The sequence below is a fragment of the Patella vulgata genome, chromosome 4 (assembly GCF_932274485.2).
Source record: "Patella vulgata chromosome 4, xgPatVulg1.2, whole genome shotgun sequence".
Lineage (NCBI taxonomy): Eukaryota > Metazoa > Mollusca > Gastropoda > Patellidae > Patella > Patella vulgata.
In genome coordinates, this window is record NC_065882.2 from 72,315,809 (window position 1) to 72,332,421 (window position 16,613).

General features: G+C 34.6%; 1 protein-coding gene across 1 annotated transcript in view; it reads left to right on the forward strand.

Annotated features, from left to right (window-relative positions):
- Positions 1-222: 222 nt before the first annotated feature.
- The window catches only part of LOC126818052 (scavenger receptor cysteine-rich type 1 protein M130), a 41,577-nt gene continuing 25,186 nt past the window's right edge, over positions 223-16,613 (forward strand). Inside the window, exons 1-2 of the mRNA XM_056100299.1 lie at positions 223-426; positions 14,527-14,610. Coding sequence (XP_055956274.1) covers positions 14,532-14,610 — 79 coding nt within the window. The 5' untranslated portion in view covers positions 223-426; positions 14,527-14,531. The remainder of the gene's footprint in view (positions 427-14,526; positions 14,611-16,613) is intronic.

The window sequence follows — 16,613 nt, forward strand, 5'->3', positions numbered from 1 at the left end:
GCCATAAATCTAAAAGTAATTGACAAAATTTGCTGAAATAGGATAGGCTAACAATTTTTAAACACTTTTAAAATTATGAATATTGAGTGTTTACAACAGAAAGAAGTGACAACATACTTCTACATAAAATGAAGGCCTAAATAAAAACATCCGGTTATAAATCTTAAATCGAAATAACCTACTTCCCGTGTGTATCGTGACCCGGAATAAATTACAAACGCGGTATTTACTAGCGTTTATCGAGGAGTGACAATTGCATTACAAATCATTGTTAAACTTTATTTAACACCACAATACTATTGACTGTGAGTTCGTTTACACCCTGGTGTGTGGTAAGCGAGATAATAGGGTGCATTTTCCTTCGAGAGAATTCTCATTGAACCAGGATGAAAAAGCTGAGAAGTCGTTACTAATCATAATTTAAAGGTGAGAGAGTCAGAATGTAAACATTCATAGAAATTGAAAATTCTATTACAAAACAGACCTCAAAAATATAGTGGACTTTTTAATTCTAACTAATAGCTATATCATTATAGCTTTTATTTTACATCGCTAACACTTGCTCCCTGCATGTGCAATGTAAGTAATGGGTATTTGAGAGTCGTGAATTATTTCCCGTACCTAGCCAGGATTACATTACACAGATTTTTGTCTTCTTTCTTTTTTTTCTTTTAAAGATAGCAGGTGACTAAATAGAAAAGAGATGTGGTTTGATTCCTTTTCATCAAAAATAAGAGTTAGTTCCCTTTACACCCGTCCGTAATGCACCCAATCGCCCCTTAAAACATGCAAATAGTATCCGAATTCGTTTAGATATGTCCAATGTTATATACTTACACCTTTCATTAAAGATTCAAACCCCTCGGCTTTAACTCTGAAGTCTACAATTTGCTTCAGGGCTTCCAGCGATGATCTTACTACACTGAGTCGCATCGTGTGACCTCAATAATGTGTTAGTTCAAGGGAGGTAACTACTATCCTATAGCACTAAGAACAGGGGTTAAACCACAACTTTTTCCGGTCACGATAACAAATCATAATCATTGGTTTCAATAAAGACATTACTCAGCGGGACTGGGAGCCCCAGCCCCCTCCTTTCCCGCACACACATATAAATATTGTTTTGGGGGCCCGGACGGGATCTTGTTCCTCATGCAAAATCATGGGTCACCTCCTCCCTGTTCCCTATGTCCAGATTTATTTACCAGATTTAGCTACTCAAACAATGTGGAGGACATCAAATTCTTAGGGCTTATTAACCAGCAATTCTTGTTTAACGCATACCACACTGGTGTTCCATTAGGTATATATTCAAATTCCATAGTTTACAAGACGTTGCCTTAGGATACTGGTCGTTTCACAATCATTAAGACTGATAAAATTATAGTTATCAACACTTTAATCACACTTGACTTCCTTTGATGTATTTTGTTGTTCAAAATGCGCCTAAAGCAACATAATCTTCATTATAATTCTAATGCTAGTGTAACGGGTGATAGGCCATGGGGGCTATATGACACCTGTTACCACTGCGTGTCGTGTATTTTGTACACGGTCAACAGTCCATTTGCTGATTACACTATTTTGCCTGTACCCTTTTTTTTTTAGGACTTTGAATTTTGTCTAATGGTTTGGATTGTTCGTACTTGGTTTTATTTTATTTTTATATTTACCCCCTTCTTATTCTAGGCTTTATTCTTGTACACTATCTAAATCATTATAGACTATCTACTTTAATAGTTTACACAAAAGGTATTTTTTTCTGCGAATACACCCTCTATCGAATTATCCAAATAAAACAGAACTGTTAGTACTCGGAACCAAGCAACAACTCCGTAAAGTTGATCAAACGTTAGTTAATTTGGATAAAGAAATAATTTCAGAAACACATAAAGCTCGAAATATTGGTGCTATATTAGACTCAAACATGTCGTTTAAAATCACATATAAATGTATTTTCTCCGCTGCCTTCTATCATACATCGAACTGGAAAGATCCAACGTTACCTCAATTATGAAAAAAAAAGTCATTCACGCATTCATCTCAACTAAATTAGATTTAGATAACCATCGTGGCTTACTATACGGCTTACCCTATCAGATTAACAAACTACAACATGTGCAAAATTCAGCAACTTGACTCACTAAAACCAGAAAACATCAGCACATCTCCCCAGTATTGAAATCCCTGCATTGGCTCTCAATTCATGAGCAAAGAATTAAGTTCAAGTTATTCCTCTTTGTCTTCAAAGCGTTAAACGGCCAAGCTGAATCTTATGTAAAAAGTTTTGTGTAACCCTATACTACCAGCTATTAACTTACAACTTGGGAAAAGTGCCTTTTCTTACGTTGGGCCTTTTCCGTGGAATAAATTACCTAAGTCTATGGAAAAATTAACATCTGTGGGTCATTTTAAAACATTCTTGTTTCAAAAGCCTGAACTGTAAATAATTAGTGAATATAATAACCAACAGCCCTTACAAACTGTTCTTTAGTATTAATGTGCTTTATAAATGATGAAATTATCTTTAATAGAGTACTATCAGCTCTAGTCAAATTATGTCGTGTGTAATAATAAACTACCACAGTCGTGATGCTAACATTACGCTGTACTCTGCTGGTAAATTTATAAAAGAAATACAAATTATAACTTCAATATATTGTTTTATATAAAGTATTTATATAGAAATTCGTATATCAAATTGTCAACTATGTCAATTTTCAAATCTAAAGGCCACGATAGTTGGATATGGGTTGATGGAGGTGAGGTTAAATTGCTTTCTTTCTTAACAGGCAGGTTCTGCGCATGCAAGTACTCCTGACATCTACTTTCTTGGAAAACGATTCAAAGTTAATGCGAAACAAGGAAGCCAGGTTTTTCTTTGTAAAAGAAATTTCGCCCCTAACAACCGTGTCGTCATAATCAATGACAATAACAATACATTATAGAAATTGCCACAGCTACCTTAGCTTCATCAATAAATTCACTAGGCAATAGTATGTACATCATTTACAAATAGAGACTAAGTACACATTTCAACACTAATTGATGTTATTCGGCAACATAGATGTGTTGCTAATATTTTAGTAACCCAGTCTCTCCGTTTTCCGCCCCATTATTGTGTTGATCACGTTGTTATTGTGATTTCATCAAACAGTCCCAGTTTCTTTTTAGAATATGTCTCTGTGCATCGTCTGATATGAGTTTGATTCTCCAATCGATAAGAATTGCACAATCTGCATTCCCAGTAATTGAAAACAATACTTTGCAAAAACTAAAAAAGACAGTAGGACAATGCCGAAATATTGTCAAAAGAAAATCACGCGCTTTTTAGGGTTTCACACTGCGTAGCTTGTGTGAAACACTATTGTTTTTGTTAAGATTATTAGCCTTCACCTTCGGTGAAAGGCTATTGTTATTACTAAGATTAATATTATTATTATTTTTATTTTTTTTTATTGGGGGAAGCTAGATCTCAGCAACTATAAGAGATAGAGGTTTGAAATTTGATTTTCTGTCGGAAAAGTGGTGTGCAGCTACTGCTTAAAGCTATTTCGAAGTTTGTGCGCACAGCAGAAATGCGTCAAATCTTTAACGGCCATTATTCTCTTAATTCTCAGTGGATTCTTCAGATATTTACATTTTTGGATAGCTGGAGACATTTCTGAGCAGATAGCAGTTCAAAACTGTGTAGCTCTCATTTTTTTGGTGAAAAATTGAAAATTTTCAAAATTTTCTAAATTTTTTAATTTTGGAAATTTTGAAATTTCAGTTATATTTTTGGATAGCTGACATCCATCCGATTCCAACAATATAAGTTTTGTTCTGAAATGTTGTCTTTGATATTTCACTTCTTTTCGCATTTTGGTCAAATCGTAGAGTTCTTATTTTTTTAAAACGGCTGAACGATTTTTCTGAAACTTCAGATATATGAAGTCGAAGGACCAAATCAGTGCATGAACTATAAATGAAAATCCTCTAATCACCGGAAGTAGTCAAGAAAGGTATCCAAAGTTTGACAAAATTGTGAAAAATGGGTGCCTGTGCGGAAATTATTTATTGTTCGATTTGTATAAAACAAAGTTCATATGCTCTGTTGTCTCAATTGTCATTTTTTTTGTTACCGATAGTGTTATCTGTCGGCACCGGAAGTGGCATAATTTTACCAAAAACTACAATTTTGACAGTTAGGTACCATTTTTCAAAAGCAAATATTAGTTTTTTTAAAACTGATATAACTAAAAGAGTGTGCCCTTTAAAGGCGCAAAAAACGCTGAGCTTAGTTTACTTGTTTTTGTTTGCTACGTCATAGCGCGTGACATAGTACCATACGTCGTCTGTAAGTCTGCCAAAAGCCGAAATGGAACCAAAAAGGCGAAAACAAAATTGGAACCCGGCAGCTCTCGGTGTTTTAATTAAGGGGGTTGAACAGAATTATGGGATTCTGAAGGAACTATGCAGTGAACTATGTAATTTTACGACGAGTCCCCTTATCGCTTTCCCCTTATCGCGTGTCATGTTGAAGCTTAAAGTTAAAACAAGACGATAATTCGTACGTTTACCTGAGTTTAGAATCAGCTGTTGCTTGAACATTAATGGAATGAAACCCTTTCCTGCAGACGAACAGCGGCTCATTTTCTCCCGATGGTGCTATGATGGCAACTTGTGTACCATCAATCGTTCCCACTACATTTGGGAAGCCTGCTATTTGGTGAAAACCTTCCTTTGTAGAATTGATATCTATCTTCCATGGAATAGGGGAAATTATTGATAATTTATCGTCAAAAAGGTTGTTATTGCTCGTGAAACACGATAAATTACTCTAGACACTGATGGTACACTCATCCCATGTGCATCAGCAATGAGTTTTTGGAAGCTACCTGTGGCATAGTATCGTAATGCAATCAGGACTTGTACAGGTGATGACAAGGATTTCGATCGGTAAGTTGCGGTTTCGATATCATCATTATTAATAATAATACAGTTAATAAGATGTAATATATTGGTCCGATCAAGTCTGTACCGCGAAACTAACTCCTCATCTGTATGGGTGTCGAGAGGGTTTAATCTATCCCAGAATATTCTCTCTCGTCGAAGTTGCCGATCCGCATAAAGTAACAAGGCGGCCATTTTGTCAAAGATACGAAAAAAATTCCAACTTACGACAAGGTGAGAGTTGCCGTAGACTTTACGATAAAAGTTACGAATTTCGTAAGTTAGGAATTTTAGTGAAACGCGATTTTTACGTAAGTTTACGTTACGATAAACTTACGCAAATTTTTCATCGTAAGTTGCTTTGTGAAACTGCCCCCTGGTTTGTAATGTTTTCAAAATTATGATATTTGATTCCAATCAACTAATAGAATAAACCCATACGATCATATAGATATCACAACATGTTTTCTAACTTGTTCAGTTGCGGAGAAATAGGCGATTTTCAGCAGGTCACTTTTCAAAGTTTTTGGTCCATAAAAGTGGCAATTATTATTCGATTTTCATAAAAATTTCACTATGTTATACCTAACGCCATTTACGATTTCATACAAGTAATTTAGTATTTTCATTATCACCGGAAGTACCGTCAGTTTGTCAAAAACTGTATTTTTAGCCTCTAAAACAAGTAATTGTTTGAAGTAAGCGATATTCATTATTGGTGTAAAATTATGATATTTGATTCCTATGGACAAATAGTATCAATCAATACGATCATATTGATATCACAAAATAGTTTCTAACACCTTCCCTTGCCGAGAAATAACCAATTTTGTCAGGATCACTTTTTAAGATTTTTCGCATTTTAATTTCCGTGTATGGGTGTATTGCCTTATTTGTGTAAAAGAAAAGCCCACCTGGTGCAAATTCTCAACTTACTTCTACATATAAAAGTTTCTGACGGCACCGGAAGTGACGTAATTTTGCCCAAAACTTCAATTTTGACGTGTCGAAAGGTGTTTTAAAAAGCAAATATTAATGTTTACAAATCTAATAGATCAAGATGAATGCTCATACTAAAGACGCAAAATATGTCTTGCTTTGTTTTGGTTTTTTTATTTCGGTTTTGCATTTGCATCATTTTGACAATTTATGTCAAAATTAGTTTGTAATATTAGCAGTTGCCGAGAAATGTGCAATTTTGCATGGGTCACTTTTCACATTATTTTGCCTGTAAAAGAGTTAATTATAATCCGATTTTCTTTTTTTTTCCACCATATGATGCCTAATGCCATTTTTGACTGGGCGGATCCAATTTTACATTTTCAGTGTCACCTGACATGGCGTCATATGGGCAAAAACTGTATTTATAGCCTTCAACAAAACAGATATTTTTTTCAGAGGAGACTGATTTGTAATGTTTTTAAATCTATGATCATTGATTGCAATCAACAAATAGAATGAATCAATACGATCATACAGAATTTTCTTTCAGCATTTGATGCCGAATGCCACGTTTGACTAGATTAAACCATTTTAACACCTTTACTGTCACCGGAAGTGACGTCATTTGGGCAAAAACTGAATTTTAGCCTTCAAAACCGATATTTTTTTTCAAATGAGTCGTATATGTTATTTGTTTAAAAGTATGATATTTAATTTCAATCAACAAATAGAATGAACCCATACGACCATATAAATACCACAAAATGGATTCTAACTTTTAAGGTTTCAGAGAAATAGACGATTTTCTACTAGTCACTTTTCAAGGTTTTTGGTCTATAACAGTGTCAAATATTATTCGATTTTCATAAAATTTTCACCATGTGATGCCATATGCCATTTCTGATTTCATAAAACTAATTTAACATTTTCATTATCACCGGAAGTAATGTCATTTTAGCAAAAACTGTATTTTTAGCCTTCAAAACAAATATTCTTTTGAAGTGAGTTATATTTAGTATTCGTTTACCATTATGATATTTCTACAAATCTTATCAATGAAGATGAATGCTCCCACTACAGGCGCAAAATATGTCGGGCTTAGTTTTTTGGGTTTTTTTTATATCAGTTTTGTATTTGCGCCATTTGGATTTAAGGTTGAAAAAAGGAGTAAAAATCAGCTATTTACAACCCATTCATCGTCTTCATATTTTAAATTATTTCTACGCAACTTTCATAATTTTGTAGCATTAATCAATACGAGGACAATGTATGTCAAAATTAGATTGTAATATGCGCATTTGCAAAGAAATAGGCAATTTTGCATGCGTCACTTTTCACGTTATTGTGCTTGTAAAAGAGTCAATTATCGTTCGATTTTCAATTTTTGTTACCATGTGATGCCTCATGCCACCTTTGACTAGGTCAATCCAATTTAACATTTTCACTGTCACTGAAAATGACGACATTTGAGCAAAAACCCATACGACCATATAGATATCACAAAATGATTTCTATTTTGTTCGGTTGCAGAGATATAGGTTTTGGTCTATAAAAGTGTCAATTATTAGTCGATTATCATAAAAATTTCACCATGTGAGGCCTTATGCCATTTATATTTTCATGGAATTAATGTAAAAATTTTATTATCACCGGAAGTAATGTAATTTTGGCAAAAACTGTATTATTAGCCTTCAAATTGTTTTGAAGTTAGTTATATTTACCATTCGTTTAACATTATGATATTTGATTCCAATGGACATATAGATTGGATCAATACGATCATATAGATGTCCAAAAATTGCTTCTAGAATCTTCCCTTGTCGAGAAATTTCCCATTAAAAAGTCAGCTAACTTAGCGGTAAGTTAGTAACAAATTTTGTAAGGATCACTTTTTTGACATATGTAACACATGGTAACAAATGTATAAATGAAATTAATATTTGTGGGTAACTGGCACCGGAAGTGACATAAGTTCCAGGGTAATGTGAAACCCGTCATTACTGCATCGCAGTTCTAGTTGTTTTTGGTACTGTTCTTGAGAGCGAAACAAGCATATTTAGATGGACATTCACACTCATAACCCACAACGTATTGCGTTCACTACCCATAACAATGCATATTAATAAGAATCTGATTTATTGAGAATAAACTGGTTCTACCTTGACATATGAATTTAGGGGACAAATTGATCAACTATTTACTCCAACTAAACAAAATGCTTGAAGTAGTATTTAGAACGATTTGGTGGTGCAAAATAAAACACCATCAGACAAATTTGTCGTCGGCCATGATGAGATAGATCCCGTTGAAGGTATAAGGCAGAAATTCAATCCAGTGGGAGTTCTCCTCGAGAGTCACTTATACCCTGGTGCTTCGGATACCTTAAAATGCCCCGCCCAACATTGTTACACCTCATATTAATATTGTAATTTGTAACTAATTGGTTATATTCTTATAAATTATGGTACTGTATTGAAAATAGCACATTATCGTGATGCATATAAATGGAGTTGTATTTGACATTCATAATCCACGGAAGTACTTGTAAATAGTCCATCTCATATAAGTATACGTTCATGATGTAACTATGGCAACAATCAAAATAAATGAAACGTGATGTTAAATGTTTTGTAAATTCGATTGTCAAAATTGATTTCTATTGTCAAAAGTAATACCTGTGCTGTAATATTTTAAAGTATTAAACCCGCGTTCATCGTATAGGTCCTAACATATAGTTTTGAAATCATCTCAAAGAATAATTGGTGTCCACATTGGATGGCAATCTGCCAGGAAGAAAATACACATATTTTATAGCTGTATGTAAACAGATACGTACAAAACAATAAAGTAAGAATAGTCCATCGACAATAGTAATCAGCCATATATATAATTATTAAAAGATTGTGTTACGTATGGTGGCTTTAGTTACTACAGGTAAACAGGTAAGTACAAAACAATAAATTAAGAATACTCAACAGACAATAGTAATCAGTCGTATGTAATTATTAAAAGATTGGACTAGGTATGGGAGCTTTAGTTGCTACTGCAATGTACAATTATGATTTTAACTCATTAAAGAGCTATGGTTTTAAGACATAAAATATGCCTTTGATATAGTAATATAATGAGAATGCAGCAGTCATAAGAATGTATTTGGGTTGTTTTGATACATTTAAGACAATTTACACTCTGATGAGCGGGTTCCTTTTACCAAAATGCCAGTTTCTACAAGCCCGACCCATGTCGCCAAAAATACAAAGTGTCAGTAATATTTTGAGTATTTTTTTAAATAATAAATTTGCATGCGCTAAATGACTGTGAACAAGATAGATGATATAGTTTTTGACATATTGACAGTAAGATTTACTATACGATGGAAACCTTTATAATGTTCATCAATCATCTATAATGCTTTTCAAAATACACTACCGATTGTCAACAGTGTCCCTTTATTGTGATGGGATTAAGAATGAGGAAATTGTTTGGAAAATGTGTTGTAACGCTGTTGCAGATAACATTTTGTTTCCAATTACCTATATTCTGCAATGTACGTCAAAATCATAACAATTTGAAATTCTGCTCATTAATGAAATGAAATGAAATGAAATGGGGTTTAACGTCCTACTGTTCTGCTCCAACTGGGCTAATGAAGACAGACATACATTATACAATGTGGTATGAGGAAAATTTGCCCTGCCAGTGGCGCCACGGCTTACTCTTATATCGACTGCCAAGGAATCTTTAATGTGCAAGCCAATTCGTACACGCGACCTCGGTTTTGCGCCCCATCCGAACGACTATACGTTGCCCCTTGCCAGGTCCTCGGTCCTGCACCACATTACTTGTTCTAGGGGTAGCTTGCTGGTTGTTGAAACATTATTAATGTATATATTATGTTCTTCGTATTGCAAATATATACAAATGTCATAATAAATGTCACTGTATTATGGGTCAATGACCTGATATACTGAATAAAGATTTATTATTATTATTATTAGCCTTGTTGGTATTGCAAGCCATTCGGATGAGACGAAAAACATAGATCAGATGTACATATAGATATGCAAGTTCGGGAACATCCGAAATTCGAAACAAGTGTAGATCGTAGCGTAGCTGTCCTGGCAAAAGACACCCCATACCACACTATATGGCGTATGCCCTTCTTCAATAACCGGGTTAGGCAGAAATGTAGAACGTTAAACCCCGTTTCATTTGAACATGCTAGGTTACATAATGGCTGCTCTTTCGATTTTGTGACGGGAAACCTTTTCCCTGAATCTTCAATAAATATTGTCACATAATGTCTCTACAAGCGAGCACGTTTTGATTATTGGTTCCAATATAATATGATTTACTTGAAACGAGAAATTTTCAAATATTGAAATTTGATTAAAAATGATGATAGTTATTATGGATAGCGCCGATACTGGCAAGATCTAGAAAAACTATCGAGGTAAAAAAGTTTTCAGGGGATCACAAAGGATATACTTTACAGCACATAAATATAGTTTTAACTCTCGCAATTCCTCTCGTGGTTCAGTGAGTAAGACGTTGGCTCGCTATTCCACGGGTCCAATATTCGATCCCGGTGTTAATAAACCTAGTGAATGTAATCCATAAAGACGTGAGTTATTATATATATTCTTAACAATATGATATTTCTAATGACCGGGGACAATAGACGGAAAATAATTACAGTGACTAAGCTCAAAATTAATGAATATCGGTTACACGATAAAGCTAATAATCACCTTATGCGGACTGCCTCTATCTCATTAATTAACTGCGATTGCTAATTTGGATATATTTCCAGTCGGTAATCAATTAGAGCTTATAGATATACATATATATCTGCAAAAGTCAAACTAGTCTCGGTTTGATTGTATGCTCAAATATTCGCTAAATGCCACCCAAGGCCTATCATATGTATTATTATTGCTTATTTACAAGGACTACCATATTTGTCGTTATGGTTTATTTACTAAACAATGGCACAGTCACTTTTTAAAACTAAATATAGTCCACGGACTTCTGAAAAGGGTGTAAAATCAGCTACACCCACTAAGCACAATTACTAAGCAAACAAAATATCGTTATTCAAACACATGTATACTTTATACTCTCCTTTTGGAGTATTATTTTCTTGTCTGTGATATCTCCTCGATGGAAGCGTACTTAATATAAACTAACCCATTTACCCAATTTATAGGGATCAGAGACTGTTGTATTATAGTATAGTATAGTATAGTAATAGTAATATTATATTATATTATATTATATTATATTATATTATATTATATTATATTATATTATATTATATTATATTATATTATATTATTTTATTTATCTATTTATTTTTTTTTTTTTTCTTTATATTTTTTTAATTATTATAGCAACTACGCGATATCTAAAATAACTGTCTTTTGAAATTTAGTCGGTGAAATGCAAACGGTGTTTTGAATTTTTTTAAGAACCATATGCATAAACAATATTCAATTCGTTAAACGTCATCTAATAATCCTTTGCATAATACTTATGTTTTCTATTGATTTGTGGCAGCTTGCCTAGCAACCGAGTTGAAAGAATAGTTAATCAATAGTATTAAACATCAAATCACTTCAATTCTGGGTGCCGGAGATATGCCTTTTTCTTAAAGCAAAAAAAAACCCATACATTTTCACAGAAACTCAAGACCAGCTTTCACGACTGCCAATATATTAAACGTATGCTTTTTTCCCTCTGGCCTTTGTTAACGTCTTCCATGGATATCATGTTTGTATAAATTTTGCTTGTTTACTATGTCCTTGATATATACTGATTAAGTGGAAAATATTAACTTGTCACTCGCGAAAGACAGGAGGTATAAATACGGCCAGAATAAGCTTTTAAGATATCAAATGAATATGTTTATATACACCATGAATGTCACGCCAGCTTTATAACACACGATTTTTCCGGCCAAGGTTAGATTGTATCTGATCAATTAGCTATTTCGCAATCTACCTGGGATCGTCTTCTATGTGGTCTTTATTTAGGAGTCGGTATGGTAACACATGATTTCCTAGCCCTTTTGAAACGTGAGAAATAACTGCTTTCACATAAGTACACATTTATCAGTGACGTAGACATCCTTTGTGTGTCCAATCAATACGGCCCTCAGTTCTAGGATATTACTAATGTCTAAATTTATCTGCGTTAAATGCATATATGTGACATTATAGCTTAGCCGGCTTATTTCACCAGGTGGCAGGTAGGTGAAGTATATCTATAATACATTTCAGCGTAGTAAATCGTTGTGCATGTAACAAAGCGTGTCATTGCTTAATGGTCATTATACGTCATTGATTTCTTTTGCTTATGTTATTTGCGGAAAGATTTTCGCATTATATGTATGTTAATGATCCAGTTTAAAGGATTCGCTGACGTATATAGTAAATGTGTCGGTGTTGTTATAACAGGTGTACAAAGCATAATATTATGTCAATTTAATAGGGGATACAGTAGATGTTACTATTATTTACATCTAAATAGTACACATCCACCACCGTTACGGTTCAATTGATGGGTCACATTGGGAATCAACCCCAAACTCTATACGGTGTCATCGAAGCTACGTCGTACTTATTATATTATAGCAGTTTGTAAAATTAGCGTGCAACCCCAGTGACCAAATGAATGTACAGGTGTTAAAGTCTATACCTTATTACTGAAATATTTGTTCTTTTTAATTTTCTTTTTCAAATGAAAACCTCGTGTAATATCTCACTGCCTTGTGAGAAATATGAATGAATGAAATAGAGTTTAACGTCCTACTTTGCTGCACCAATCGGGGTAATGAAAATTTGCATACACCATGTAGTGTGCTATGATCAGAGGAAAGATTTTGCGGCGCCCCCCCCCCCTTTTCAAAATTCCTACATCCGCCCCTGCTGACAGTGCCTTTTTTTTAGTGCTGAAAGTGCCTTTTCTCAGACCCAATATGTCCGTCCCCAACCCGTTGCAGGGATCCCAAATGACTCAAACCATCGACTCAAACACACCAGTCTGGTCTAATTAATGCTTCCACTTTCAAACGAATTTTTTGTTGTTTAGCTGACGGTGCGCTAATCCTATAGAGTGACTATAGACAGACATCAATGATAGCATCTTGTGGAATCGGCGGCGTATATGCCCATCACCGGCGCGCATGAGTGCAACTTGATGTAGCATTGTTTCATGTGTGGACAGTACACAGTACAAGTTACAAGGTTTAAATAGTGAATTGGCTAGGGAATAGATTCGTCTTTTATCCCATCATAATGCCTCGCTCGCCTTGACAATTTTCGAGTCGCACGTTCAACTGGTTTTTTTTTTTGCTCGATTTTAAGGCTCTTTTTCAACGATTTGCGAACGTTAACTTAGACGAAAATATCAGCCAAATAGCTCTTGGAATGGCTACAGATGCAAGGAAATGACGGATAATTTTCTTGTGGGACCCCCCCCCCCTAAAAGTGCCCCGTCTCCGCTGTCAGTGCCCTCATTTTGCGGCGCCCCCCCCCCCTTTTCAAAATTCCTACATCCGCCCCTGCTGACAATTGAATTCCAGTTGTCAAGGGATCATGTTGTCCTTGCCAGGTCCTCCGTTCTTTACCACGAACAAAGGGGGGGGGGGAACTGTTGCACACCGGGATTAAGCACGGGATATCCAGGTTACCTCGACACAAACTAGGTGATTTCGGTACTAACACATGGTTCAGTAATAGACACATGGTAACATTCAAGTTATGTTCGAACATAGGATGTGTAATTTTTGCAGCGGTCATTTTTATATACTCTGTAAATACCATATAAGTATTCATAATAACACAACTTTATGGATTTATTACTTCTTGGTTTATTACATGCTCTAAGTACACAAATATATTTGTACTGGGTATATATTTCCATGTTGTTGTATGTATTCTTCATTGTTTCGTTAAAGTATTTATTCACACATTTATTCATTAATTAATTTTATGTCTAACGTGTTGTTTTAATAACTTATTTAGATTGGAATCTATAGAACTGAAGCCATTAGTCTTGTGTGCTTTGTAACAGACAGTTGACACAAGAACGTTTATTTGCGTAAAAAGCTTAATCCTTATTAATTTCATTAGTTGTAATTGTTTTTATATTTCATTGTAAGCTAGGTTTGGTAACTGTACCTTAACCTTAATCCTTAGATGGTAGCGGCTTTATATACTGATGAATTGTACACACCCTTTCATCATTCTAGGTTTAATACCTGCTAAATTGACCCACCTTTTCTACGTATAAGTTTTACTGTATTAAATAGTTTCAAACATAATTTCAGCGTTTATTTACTACTTCTTTATATACAGTATATTACAGAAGAAGGATGACTCATTAGCTGAATAACGGGAAATTACAAGTCCACACAACTAAAACCGAACGACAACAGCAAATTTATTTTTTAGTGTTTCACATGCACAATCAGTGTGTATTATTCATGAATCTTGTTTATGTAACAAAACCCGAATCGGATATGTTTTGTTCATAAATAAACCTCCAGGGAATTATTATCTTTGAATCTATTATCGATTTCTTTCTAATAATTTAAATATTCAAATAGATTCACTGTTTGACAATATAATTATTATTTATTTTCAGCAGCCATGACAATTAGATGGCATTGGTGGACGATATTAATATTTAACTTGATATCCCTAATCTATTCACTCCAGTCTCTAGATGGTAAGTTTCATATTTCATATCAGTTTCAAATTCGTAATTTTTTATTCACCATTTTCACAAACAATATTCGCCATTTTCACAGACAATAATATTATACACATCAATATCTTCATAATTATGTTAATCGAGAGCCGTGTGCATTTTTCTAAATACAAGAGTATTAAATATTTTCTGCAAACCAATTCCTTTACTACGTGCTGAAAATCAAAGGGCGAGATGTATGGGATGGGGGCACTTAGCCCCCACACCGCCCCCTCCTCGACACACACCAAGAATCCACTAATATTTAAGTTCATCAAAATCGGACAAAAATTGTGACCTCTAGAGTTGTGTCCACAAGGTAAACACATGATTTATCGTATAATCTTGAACCATAATCAATGAAGTTACTGTTCGATACATGCCAATATCGACAGGAACCAAGATCTTTGGGTAAAAAAAACCAGTATTTCAAATTTCGTCAAAATCGGATAACAATTGGTACCTGTAGAGCGTCCACAAACAAATTGTTGGGTCCGGACGCACATGGGAGACAACAAAGTACGTCCACATGCCACATGAAAATGTGGGCGTATATAAAAACGTATATATATACCACTGTTACATCGTAATTACAGTTGTGTTCGAATTTCATGAAAATCGGACTTAAACTGAAAATTGCCGGTCCCCTTCACAAATGGCCGCCCCTGTGTTAAATCATGTAATACCAAGGTTGCGAACCCCCTAGAAGTCACAATTTTTGATCAAACTTTAATTACAACCATCTTTGCTCATGCCGTATTTTGACCAGGAGAAACATGGACATATCACTTTTGTTTAATAGGTTTCTTTTATAGTAATTTTACGGCGAAACAGACAATGGATTCCATGCACCCATATCTACATGCCTTGCCCTGGGAACAAAAACTGACTCCGCTATAGGCTAATAGTGGCTTTCATTTTAATGTCGCTGGTATAAAGTTTAACATATATTATTATATTTACCGTGGTTTCTTTGGAGAAGAAAAATTCCTCAAAATTACTATTTAAACGAGAACCATAATAGCAACTGATTGAATTTTTGGAATAAATGTTAATTAATGGACAATAGTCTTTCTTAGAACCGCCTGAAATAGAATTCCAGGAATCAGATAGTTAAAATCAATGTTGAAAATAGATAAATACCTAGCAACGACAATATAGACTATTTTATAAATAATCAACGACATTGTATAATATATGATACTTTATTACCTTGCCATAATGATAATTTATTTTTAAATGAAATATGATAGTCATTTAATTTTTGTGTAGTGCTTGCAATTTGAATGGAGAACCTCTCGGTACCACAATAACAGTGCATGTACTTAAAAACAAAGACTGGGGATCACGGTGACCAAACGGGTAAGACGCTGGCTCGCTAGCCGAGAAAGTTCATCCAGATTTTCCGGCGTGGTTGCCCCTTGTCAGTGATGCAAGACACAAGGCCTGACAAGGACAGCTGCCTAGTCGTACGGATGGGATGAAAAACCGATGTCCCGTTTACACATTGGCATGCACGTAAAAGATCCCTTGACAGCTGGAATTCGATATAAGAATAGGCTGAAGTGCCGCTGTTTGGGCAACATTTCCCTCATAGCACACTGAATGGCGTATGCCCGTCTTCATTAGCCCAGTTCGTTAGACTTATTTCACGTTTTATTACGCTGAAGGACATTCTCTAAAATTTAATCTATTTTACGGCCATGGCGGATTTAATTTTCGGATATACGGTCTTGTATCAGTAATCTGAACAATGCATATTAAGTGAACAAGGGCCACAACACTACGAATAATGTATGTAAATTTCAAACTGATCGGATAATACATGTTGATAGAGCATTCAAAAGATTATATAAAGTGACTAAGGGCAATAACTCTGGACGTTGTTATCAAAAATCGCCGAAATGAATAAGTCTCATCGTTTTACTAAACAACATTTTTATGGAAATCGGATGAAAAATGCATTGTAGGCGGAAGAGCCA